General features: G+C 38.1%; 1 protein-coding gene across 3 annotated transcripts in view; it reads right to left on the minus strand.

Moving 5' to 3' along the window:
- Positions 1–13,052, minus strand: part of LOC128655865 (sterile alpha motif domain-containing protein 12-like) — a 109,500-nt gene that overhangs the window by 74,285 nt on the left and 22,163 nt on the right. For all 3 annotated transcript variants that reach the window (XM_053709443.1, XM_053709442.1, XM_053709444.1), the window contains exon 2: positions 599–817. In XM_053709443.1, the coding sequence (XP_053565418.1) occupies positions 599–616 (18 nt within the window). In that variant the 5' untranslated portion in view covers positions 617–817. The remainder of the gene's footprint in view (positions 1–598; positions 818–13,052) is intronic.

A 13,052-nucleotide genomic window follows, 5' to 3' on the forward strand; every position in this document is an offset into this window, starting at 1 on the left:
ACAGACTGAATTATAGATACTATGCTGTGTTAATTATCATGAACACACCCCAATTAACAAATGAAGGATGTCATTGGTCAATGTGGGTTTAAAACGTTTGATGTCATATGGTGCTTTATGCCTGATGAAACGGCGTCCATGAGCCGAGAAACACGTTGAAAGGAAAGGGGTTGCATATATGCCCCTGTTCACTTTGAATGCTGATGTTTCTAATTTGTTTTTAAATAAACAAGATTTTAAAACTTAGCAAAGTGACAGCACCTTCTTATGTTAGAGAGGTTCACTCCCACCTACGATACAAGACATTGTGAAACAGAGAACAAGTGTTTGGCTCCTGATACCTGTTGTGGGTAAGATGATACACCCTGGTATATCAGCCTGCTTCTACTGGCACACAAGGGTGCTTGTACTAAATGTGAGTACCCATTTGACCACCCTATCCATTAAGGTTGCAAATGTATTGGTTGATCTACACATGAGGCACCCCTCTATCTACTTATGATTTTGTGCAGAGCAGCACAGAGCACGTGCACAACATTACCCATGGTATCCTGTTAATGTACATCTTAAAAAAAGCATTATATTCTTGTACTGTTACCTGTAAGAAGTCAGCCATGGGCTCTTGTACCGAGCAATGTTGTATGGTCCTCTCCTGGAACTTCCTGTGAATATGGTATAGGTCTCTTGCTTGTGTGTGTCACAAATCCTCTCTCAAACCAGTTCCTCTATCTAGCTTGTAGGGGAACCACCTCATACCGCCTGGCAATGTCTGGAGTCGCTATCCTCTTCGCATAGAAGTTTATCATCTATATAGTTCCTGTTGAGAAAATTATTAACTGGTTAAAATCAGTGTACTAATTTAATAAGGTGTTTATATCAATGAATACAGTACCCAGTAGTTCTAGTGATCTAGTGACTGAGTAGCATTTTGCAAGGATATAAATACATACAGTATACAGTAAGTCAAGTGATCTAGTGACTGAGTAGCATTTAACAGGGATATACATATATACAGTACCCAGTAAGTCTAGTGATCTAGTGACTGGGTAACATTTCAAAAGGATATAAATACATACAGTACCCAGTAAGTCTAGTGATCTAGTGACTGAGTAGCATTTCACAAGGATATAAATACATATCAGTACCCAGTAAGTCTAGTGATCTAGTGACTGAGTAGCATTTCACAAGGATATAAATACATATCAGTACCCAGTAAGTCTAGTGATCTAGTGACTGAGTAGCATTTCACAAGGATATAAATACATATCAGTACCCAGTAAGTCTAGTGACTGAGTAGCATTTTAAAGGATTATAAATACATACAGTACCCAGTAAGTAGTGATCAAGTGACTGGGTATACAAGGATATAAATACATATCAGTACCCATTTAGCCTAGTGATCTAGTGACTGAGTAGCATTTCAAAAGTATATAAATATAAATCAGTACCCAGTAAGTCTAGTGATCTAGTGACTGAGTAGCATTTAACAGGGATATAAATACATATCAGTACCCAGTAAGTCTAGTGATCTAGTGACTGAGTAGCATTTAACAGGGATATAAATACATACAATACCTAGTAAGTCTAGTGATCTAGTGACTGAGTAGCATTTCACAAGGATATAAATACATACAGTACCCAGTAAGTCTAGTGATCTAGTGACTGAGTAGCATTTAACAGGGATATAAATACATATCAGTACCCAGTAAGTCTAGTGATCTAGTGACTGAGTAGCATTTAACAGGGATATAAATACATACAATACCTAGTAAGTCTAGTGATCTAGTGACTGAGTAGCATTTCACAAGGATATAAATACATACAGTACCCAGTAAGTCTAGTGATCTAGTGACTGAGTAGCATTTAACAGGGATATAAATACCTATCAGTACCCAGTAAGTCTAGTGATCTTGTGACTGAGTAGCATTTAACAGGGATATAAATAAATACAGTACCCATTAAGTCTAGTGATCTAGTGACTGAGTAGCATTTAACAGGGATATAAATACATACAGTACCCATTAAGTCTAGTGACTGAGTAGCATTTCACAAGGATATAAATACATATCAGTACCCAGTAAGTCTAGTGATCTAGTGACTGAGTAGCATTTAACAGGGATATAAATACATACAATACCTAGTAAGTCTAGTGATCTAGTGACTGAGTAGCATTTAACAGGGATATAAATACATACAGTACCCATTAAGTCTAGTGACTGAGTAGCATTTCACAAGGATATAAATACATATCAGTACCCAGTAAGTCTAGTGATCTAGTGACTGAGTAGCATTTCACAAGGATATAAATACATATCAGTACCCAGTAAGTCTAGTGACTGAGTAACATTTCAAAAAGATATAAATACAAATCAGTACCCAGTAAGTCTAGTGACTGAGTAGCATTTTAAAGGATTATAAATACATACAGTACCCAGTAAGTAGTGATCAAGTGACTGGGTAGCTTTTTACAAGGATATAAATACATATCAGTACCCAGTTAGCCTAGTGATCTAGTGACTGAGTAGCATTTCAAAAGTATATAAATATAAATCAGTACCCAGCAAGTCTAGTGACTGAGTAGCATTTAACAGGGATATAAATACATATCAGTGCCCAGTAAGTCTAGTGATCTAGTGACTGAGTAGCATTTCACAAGGATATAAATACACATCAGTACCCAGCAAGTCTAGTGACTGAGTAGCATTTAACAGGGATATAAATACATACAGTACCCATTAAGTCTAGTGACTGAGTAGCATTTCACAAGGATATAAATACATATCAGTACCCAGTAAGTCTAGTGATCTAGTGACTGAGTAGCATTTCACAAGGATATAAATACATATCAGTACCCAGTAAGTCTAGTGACTGAGTAACATTTCAAAAAGATATAAATACAAATCAGTACCCAGTAAGTCTAGTGACTGAGTAGCATTTTAAAGGATTATAAATACATACAGTACCCAGTAAGTAGTGATCAAGTGACTGGGTAGCATTTTACAAGGATATAAATACATATCAGTACCCAGTTAGCCTAGTGATCTAGTGACTGAGTAGCATTTCAAAAGTATATAAATATAAATCAGTACCCAGCAAGTCTAGTGACTGAGTAGCATTTAACATGGATATAAATACATATCAGTGCCCAGTAAGTCTAGTGATCTAGTGACTGAGTAGCATTTCACAAGGATATAAATACACATCAGTACCCAGCAAGTCTAGTGACTGAGTAGCATTTAACAGGGATATAAATACATACAGTACCCAGTAAGTAGGGATCTAGTGACTGGGTAGCATTTCACAAGGATATAAATACATATCAGTACCCAGTAAGTCTAGTGACTGAGTAGCATTTAACAGGGATGTAAATACATACAGTACCCATTAAAGGGACAGTATACACTCATTTTCATATAACTGCATGTAATAGACACTACTATAAAGAATAATATGCACAGATACTGATATAAAAATCCAGTATAAAACTGTTTAAAAACTTACTTAGAAGCTGTCAGTTTGGCTCTGTTGAAAAGGTAGCTGGAAAGCCCACTGCAAGTGACAAATAAGACACTCCCCCCCCCCCCCCTTCTTTTGCATATGAAAAGACCCTTTACACAAACAGGAGCAAGCTGGAGTAGGTAGTCGAGCGTATTCACATAAAACTTTGGGGCTTGGTTAGGAGTCTGAAAATCAGAGCAATGTTATTTAAAAATAAGCAAAACTATACATTAATTTAAAAAAAAAAAACTTTATGGGCTATATAAATAGATTATCTACAAAACATTTATGCAAAGAAAAAATGAGTGTATAATGTCCCTTTAAGTCTAGTTACTGGGTAGCATTTCACAAGGATATAAATACATATATCAGTACCCAGCAAGTCTAGTGACTGAGTAACATTTCAAAAGGATATACTGTAAATACAAATCAGTACCCAGTAAGTCTAGTGACTGAGTAGCATTTAACAGGGATATAAATACATACAGTACCCATTAAGTCTAGTGACTGGGTAGCATTTCACAAGGATATAAATACATAACAGTACCCATTAAGTCTAGTGACTGAGTAGCATTTAACAGGGATATAAATACATACAGTACCCATTAAGTCTAGTGACTGGGTAGCATTTCACAAGGATATAAATACATATTAGTACCCAGTAAGTCTAGTGACCGAGTAACATTTCACAAGGATATAAATACATATCAGTACCCAGTAAGTCTAGTGATCGAGTAGCATTTCACAAGGATATACATACATATCAGTACCCAGTAAGTATAGTGATCTAGTGACTGAGTAGCATTTAACAGGGATATAAATACATACAGTACCCATTAAGTCTAGTGACTGAGTAGCATTTCACAAGGATATAAATACATATCAGTACCCAGTAAGTCTAGTGATCGAGTAGCATTTCACAAGGATATACATACATATCAGTACCCAGTAAGTCTAGTGATCTAGTGACTGAGTAGCATTTAACAGGGATATAAATACATACAGTACCCATTAAGTCTAGTGACTGAGTAGCATTTCACAAGGATATAAATACATATCAGTACCCAGTAAGTCTAGTGACTGAGTAGCATTTAACAGGGATATAAATACATATCAGTACCCAGTAAGTCGATTGATCTAGTGACTGAGTAGCATTTCACAAGGATATAAATACATACAGTACCCAGTAAGTCTAGTGATCTAGTGACTGAGTAGCATTTAACAGGGATATAAATACATATCAGTACCCAGTAAGTCTAGTGATCTAGTGACTGAGTAGCATTTAACAGGGATATAAATACATATCAGTACCCAGTAAGTCTAGTGACTGAGTAGCATTTAAGAGGGATATAAATACATATCAGTACCCAGTAAGTCTAGTGATCTAGTAACTGAGTAGCATTTAACAAGGATATAAATGCATACAGTACCCAGTAAGTCTAGTGATCTAGTGACTGAGTAGCATTTCACAAGGATATAAATACATACAGTACCCAGTAAGTCTAGTGATCTAGTGACTGAGACAGGGATATAAATACATACAGTACCCATTAAGTCTAGTGACTGAGTAGCATTTCACAAGGATATAAATACATATCAGTACCCAGTAAGTCTAGTGATCTAGTGACTGAGTAGCATTTCACAAGGATATAAATACATATCAGTACCCAGTAAGTCTAGTGATCTAGTGACTGAGTAGCATTTAACAGGGATATAAATACATATCAGTACCCAGTAAGTCTAGTGATCTAGTGACTGAATAGCATTTCACAAGGATATAAATACATACAGTACCCAGTAAGTCTAGTGATCTAGTGACTGAATAGCATTTCACAAGGATATAAATACATATCAGTACCCAGTAAGTCTAGTGATCTAGTGACTGAGTAGCATTTAACAGGGATATAAATACATATCAGTACCGAGGTAAGTCTAGTGATCTAGTGACTGAGTAGCATTTAACAGGGATATAAATACATACAGTACCCATTAAGTCTATTGATCTAGTGACTGAGTAGCATTTCACAAGGATACAAATACATATCAGTACCCAGTAAGTCTAGTGACTGAGTAGCATTTAACAGGGATATAAATACATACAGTACCCATTAAGTCTATTGATCTAGTTACTGAGTAGCATTTCACAAGGATATAAATACATACAGTACCCAGTAAGTCTAGTGATCTAGTGACTGAGTAGCATTTAACAGGGATATAAATACATATCAGTACCCAGTAAGTCTAGTGATCTAGTGACTGAGTAGCATTTAACAGGGATATAAATACATATCAGTACCCAGTAAGTCTAGTGATCTAATGACTGAGTAGCATTTAACAGGGATATAAATACATATCAGTACCCAATAAGTCTAGTGATCTAGTGACTGAGTAGCATTTCACAAGGATATAAATACATATCAGTACCCAGTAAGTCTAGTGATCTAGTGACTGAGTAGCATTTCACAAGGATATACATACATATCAGTACCCAGTAAGTCTAGTGTTCTAGTGACTGAGTAGCATTTAACAGGGATATAAATACATACAGTACCCATTAAGTCTAGTGACTGAGTAGCATTTCACAAGGATATAAATAAATATCAGTACCCAGTAAGTCTAGTGACTGAGTAGCATTTAACAGGGATATAAATACATATCAGTACCCAGTAAGTCTATTGATCTAGTGACAGTAGCATTTCACAAGGATATAAATACATACAGTACCCATTAAATCTAGTGACTGGGTAGCATTTCACAAGGATATAAATACAAATTAGTACCCAGTAAGTCTAGTGACCGAGTAACATTTCACAAGGATATAAATACATATCAGTACCCAATAAGTCTAGTGACCGAGTAACATTTCACAAGGATATAAATACATATCAGTACCCAGTAAGTCTAGTGATCGAGTAGCATTTCACAAGGATATACATACATATCAGTACCCAGTAAGTCTAGTGATCTAGTGACTGAGTAGCATTTAACAGGGATATAAATACATACAGTACCCATTAAGTCTAGTGACTGAGTAGCATTTCACAAGGATATAAATACATATCAGTACCCAGTAAGTCTAGTGATCGAGTAGCATTTCACAAGGATATACATACATATCAGTACCCAGTAAGTCTAGTGATCTAGTGACTGAGTAGCATTTAACAGGGATATAAATACATACAGTACCCATTAAGTCTAGTGACTGAGTAGCATTTCACAAGGATATAAATACATATCAGTACCCAGTAAGTCTAGTGACTGAGTAGCATTTAACAGGGATATAAATACATATCAGTACCCAGTAAGTCGATTGATCTAGTGACTGAGTAGCATTTCAAAAGGATATAAATACATACAGTACCCAGTAAGTCTAGTGATCTAGTGACTGAGTAGCATTTAACAGGGATATAAATACATATCAGTACCCAGTAAGTCTAGTGATCTAGTGACTGAGTAGCATTTAACAGGGATATAAATACATATCAGTACCCAGTAAGTCTAGTGACTGAGTAGCATTTAAGAGGGATATAAATACATATCAGTACCCAGTAAGTCTAGTGATCTAGTGACTGAGTAGCATTTAACAAGGATATAAATGCATACAGTACCCAGTAAGTCTAGTGATCTAGTGACTGAGTAGCATTTCACAAGGATATAAATACATACAGTACTCAGTAAGTCTAGTGATCTAGTGACTGAGACAGGGATGTAAATACATACAGTACCCATTAAGTCTAGTGACTGAGTAGCATTTCACAAGGATATAAATACATATCAGTACCCAGTAAGTCTAGTGATCTAGTGACTGAGTAGCATTTCACAAGGATATAAATACATATCAGTACCCAGTAAGTCTAGTGATCTAGTGACTGAGTAGCATTTAACAGGGATATAAATACATATCAGTACCCAGTAAGTCTAGTGATCTAGTGACTGAATAGCATTTCACAAGGATATAAATACATATCAGTATGTCTAGTGATCTAGTGACTGAATAGCATTTCACAAGGATATAAATACATACAGTACCCAGTAAGTCTAGTGATCTAGTGACTGAATAGCATTTCACAAGGATATAAATACATATCAGTACCCAGTAAGTCTAGTGATCTAGTGACTGAGTAGCATTTAACAGGGATATAAATACATATCAGTACCGAGGTAAGTCTAGTGATCTAGTGACTGAGTAGCATTTAACAGGGATATAAATACATACAGTACCCATTAAGTCTAGTGACTGAGTAGCATTTCACAAGGATACAAATACATATCAGTACCCAGTAAGTCTAGTGACTGAGTAGCATTTAACAGGGATATAAATACATATCAGTACCCAGTAAGTCTATTGATCTAGTGACTGAGTAGCATTTCACAAGGATATAAATACATACAGTACCCAGTAAGTCTAGTGATCTAGTGACTGAGTAGCATTTAACAGGGATATAAATACATATCAGTACCCAGTAAGTCTAGTGATCTAGTGACTGAGTAGCATTTAACAGGGATATAAATACATATCAGTACCCAGTAAGTCTAGTGATCTAATGACTGAGTAGCATTTAACAGGGATATAAATACATATCAGTACCCAATAAGTCTAGTGATCTAGTGACTGAGTAGCATTTCACAAGGATATAAATACATATCAGTACCCAGTAAGTCTAGTGATCTAGTAACTGAGTAGCATTTCACAAGGATATTGTCATGATTCTCCGTTCATCGCCGTGTCGCCGCGGCTCCCGGAGATCTTCTGGGTTCCTACGTCACGTTGCTAGGCAACGTGACGCATTCTCTAGACAACCCCTATGACGTAACGGCCTCTCTCTGCCTTTAAATCTCGGCGGGAGATTTACTCGGGGCCCGTTTGTTCGCTTCTGCCGGACCCTACCTGTGTGAGTTATATTTTTGGAGTCTGAACCTATCCTTCATGACCTTGTTTGGCCTATATCTCTTGCCTACTAATCTTTTGCTTATGAACCTGCTTAAGAGGACTTTATTATTTGTTTGCTTTCAATCCTGCTTAAAGGGACATTAACATTTGTTTGTGGACACCTGCTTAAAGGGACTTTATCTTTGCTTGCTTTAATCCTGCTAATAAGGACATAATCATTTGTTTGCTGACAATCCTGCTTAAAGGGACTTTAACATTTGTTTGCGGACACCTGCTTAAAGGGACTTTATCTTTGCTTGCTTTAATCCTGCTAATAAGGACATAATCATTTGTTTGCTGACAATCCTGCATAAAAGGACTTTAACTTTTGTTTTCTAACAACCTGCTTAAAGGGACATTATTTGTTTGTTTCAAAACCGCAAGTAAGAAACATTATCATTTGTTCTCTGATAACCTGCTTAAAGGGACATAATCTTTGTTTGTTTCAATTTCCCTGAGAAAGGAACGCTATCTCCTGTAAATCAATTCTGTCCTCAAGAAGATATATTGAATTACTATTCTTTTGGAAAGTTCTTATATCCTGCTTATTTTGTTTCCTGAGTGGGTCACGTCCTGGATATTTCTCAGTGTGCCAGCGTGTGTTTTAATATCCACGCTAGCAGTTGGGTTAAATCCTGAACTGACTAAATACGGCTGACATTACAAACGGGCCATAAATGGACCCCACTGAATTATCCATGGCCGTGACTCACCAGGGACAATTATTGGGATCTCATGCTACCCACTTGCAATCCTTGGATACTAAGCTGGATCAAATCACTACATTATTACAGAGCTTGGTTGCTCCTATCCCTCCCAATCCTAATATTGAGGCATCTCCCCCTCCTATTCCCATCAACCAATCACAAGGACATTTGAGTCCTAGGATTCCTCTTCCAGATAAATATGATGGGAATCCTGAAGACTGTAGGGGATTTCTGAATCAATGTCGACTTCACTTTCGTAACAGTCCTACCCTTTTTGCTACTCCCTCATCTCGGATTACATTCCTTATTTCCTTAATGAAAGGAAGAGCTTTGGCCTGGGTATCACCTCTGTTAGAAAAAGATGATCTTATACTTCAGGATGTGGATGCTTTTCTTTCTGTTTTTTCTAATGTGTTTGACAAACCTGGAAGGACTTCCGCTGCTGAAGCTTCTCTATTAGACCTACGTCAGGGTGCTCAACCAGTGTCTCAATATGCCATTGAGTTCCGCACTCTTGCATCTGAAACTACTTGGAATCAGGGAGCTCTTAGAGCAGCTTTTCGCAAAGGACTTTCAGAACGTCTCAAAGATGAATTGGTGTATCGGGAACTTCCAGAATCCCTAGAAGCCTTAATAAATCTTTGCATCAGTCTTGATTCTAGATATCGTGAACGCCAACAAGAAAGAGAAAGAAACCAGAGGTCATCAACTCGAACTCCTTTTCGTCTGGCTCCTCGTTTTTCTAACCCGGTAACGACTGCCTCTCCTTCTCCTGATCAGGCTGAACCTATGGAAGTAGGAACCATAAAATTAACAGAAACTGAGCGTTTGAGAAGACGGTCTCTTGGCCTGTGTCTATACTGTGGCCTTAAAGGGCATTTATTAAAGGATTGTCCTACCAGGCCAGTAAAAGCCAGGGCTTAACTTCTGTCCAGGGAACTAAGTTAAGCCAAAAACAAGTTCATTCCCTCTATAATAAACTCTTTGTTCCTGTAACCCTTCAATTGGGTGATAACAAGATTCATACCCAAGCTCTTATTGATTCTGGTGCTGGAGGAGTGTTCATTGACTCCACTTTTGTGTCTACTCACACTATTCCCTTACTAAGAAAGAAGTTTTCAGTTTCCGTCTCTACTGTTAGTGGAGATCCTTTGGGTTCCGGACTCATCCAGTTTACTACTATACCCATACTTTTTTCTGTCGGAGTACTTCATTGTGAGAGGATATGTTTTGATGTGATTACTACTCCTCAATTTCCCATAATCCTGGGTCTTCCTTGGCTTCAGTTACATAATCCTACCTTTTCTTGGACTCATGGTGAACTCACCTCCTGGGGATTATCTTGCCATACTAACTGTCTTCAAGCACTTACTAAAATACCACTCACTATTGCTCTTACTACCGACACTTCTGGTCCTCTACCTACGCAGTATCAAGACTTTGTCGATGTCTTTTCTAAAAAAGAAGCAGAACGTCTTCCTCCTCATCGTTCATTTGATTGCCCTATTGATCTTCTTCCTGGGGCTCCTTATCCTCGAGGCAAAACGTACCCACTTTCCAGACCTGAAAATGTAGCCTTGGAAGAATATATCAAAGATAATTTGGCCAGAGGATTCATTCGACCCTCCTCTTCTCCTGTAGGGGCTGGATTCTTCTTTGTGGGAAAGAAGGATGGCGGACTGCGACCTTGTATTGATTACAGAGGGTTAAATCAAATTACCATCAAGAACAGTTATCCTTTACCCCTAATACCTGAATTATTCACATATCTTCAAGGTTCCACCATTTTTACCAAGCTCGATCTCCGTGGAGCATACAACCTTATCCGTATGCGCAAGGGTGATGAGTGGAAGACAGCCTTTAACACTCGATTTGGGCATTATGAGTATCTGGTCATGCTGTTTGGGCTGTGTAATGCCCCTGCTGTTTTTCAACACTTCGTGAATGAGATTTTTCGGGATTTCTTGAATATTTTTGTCATCATTTATCTTGACGATATATTAATTTTTTCTCAAAACTACCAAGATCATATACATCACGTCAGGAAAGTACTTCAACGTTTAAGAGATAACCATCTATTTGCTAAACTGGAAAAATGTTCTTTTCATCAAAGGTCCATTCCCTTTTTGGGATATGTAATCTCTGAATCAGGATTTGAAATGGATCCAACTAAACTCTCTGCCATTTTGGAGTGGCCTAAACCTGATTCTCTTAAAGCTCTGCAACGTTTCCTGGGGTTTGCCAGTTATTACAGGAAATTCATCAAAGGTTTTGCTACTATTACGTCACCTCTTTCGTCTCTCACCAGGAAAGGACAAAACTGTAAAGAATGGCCTCCTGAAGCTGTTGAAGCTTTTGATTCTCTCAAAAGAGCTTTCTCTTCTGCACCTATCCTGCGTCACCCAAATCCGATTTTTTTTTTATTCTTGAAGTGGATGCTTCTTCAGTTGCTGCTGGGGCTGTTCTTTCCCAACGTATACCTGACACAGGAAAGATTCACCCTGTGGGATTCTTCTCCAAGAAATTTTCTCCTTCTGAATTAAATTATGATGTAGGCAATAAGGAGTTACTTGCTATTAAAATGGCCCTGGATGAATGGAGGCATTGGTTGGAAGGCACTTCTTTACCATTTACTATACTCACGGATCATAAAAACCTTCTCTATCTTCAAACGGCCAAACGACTGAACTCCAGACAGGCACGTTGGTCTTTGTTCTTCTCACGTTTTCATTACAATCTGTCTTATATTCCCGGTTCTAAGAACATCAAGGCTGACGCCCTTTCCAGACAATTTCAAGATACTTCAACTCCTGAATCTGGTACCATACTTCAACCTCATAAAGTCTTAGCCCAGTTATCAATCTCGTGGTTACATGACTTACAATCTGCTCAAAAGGATCTTCCTTTGTCTTGCAAACCTCCTGATGGCCTACTCTTTGTTCCTAAACGTCTTTGTTCCAAGATTCTATATTGGGCTCACGACAGTCCTCTCTCTGGACATCCTGGCATCAGTAACACCGTTCGAAGACTCAAGCAACATGTCTGGTGGCCTACTATGTCTCAAGATGTTACAGATTATGTCTCAGTATGTACACAGTGTGCCAGCAATAAGACTCCTCGTCAACTTCCCTCCGGTTTGCTCCAACCGTTACCCATTCCTCATCAGCCTTGGACCCATTTATCCATGGATTTTATTACCGATCTCCCTCTTTCAGCTGGAAACAACACTATTTGGGTGGTTGTTGACAGGTTCACTAAGACAGCTCACTTCATTCCTTTACCTGGTTTACCATCTGCTAAAAGACTTTCCGAACTTTTTCTCTTACACATCGTGAGATTACATGGCTTCCCTCTGAACATCGTTTCGGATAGAGGAGTACAATTTGTTTCTCGGTTTTGGAGATCACTCTGCAAACACTTTGGAACAACTATCTCTTTGTCTACTTCACATCATCCGGAGTCTAATGGCCAAACCGAAAGGGTTAACCAGTGCCTTGAAACTTATTTGAGGCATTATGTGGATCATCATCATTCTAATTGGACTGGTTACCTTCCACTAGCAGAATTGGCTCATAACACACGTTACAACTCCTCTCTTCAGACCTCTCCTTTTCATGCAGCCTATGGTTTTCAACCCAGAACGTTTCCTTTACACACTTCTTCTACAGAAAATCCTGCTTCTGATCTATCCGCCAGGAGGTTAACTCGTCATTGGAAGAAGATACGCCTTCTTCTTTCCAAGGCTTCTGAACGTTATAAGTTCTATTCTGATCTTCAGCGACGGAGGGCTCCCAAATATCGGCCTGGCGATAAGGTTTGGGTTTCTTCACGTCATCTTCGCCTCAAGCAGCCTTCCACCAAATTGGGACCACGATATGTGGGTCCTTTCCGGATACTGGGTCAAGTATGTCCTACTG

The sequence above is a fragment of the Bombina bombina genome, chromosome 4 (genome assembly GCF_027579735.1).
Source record: "Bombina bombina isolate aBomBom1 chromosome 4, aBomBom1.pri, whole genome shotgun sequence".
NCBI classification, from domain to species: domain Eukaryota; kingdom Metazoa; phylum Chordata; class Amphibia; order Anura; family Bombinatoridae; genus Bombina; species Bombina bombina.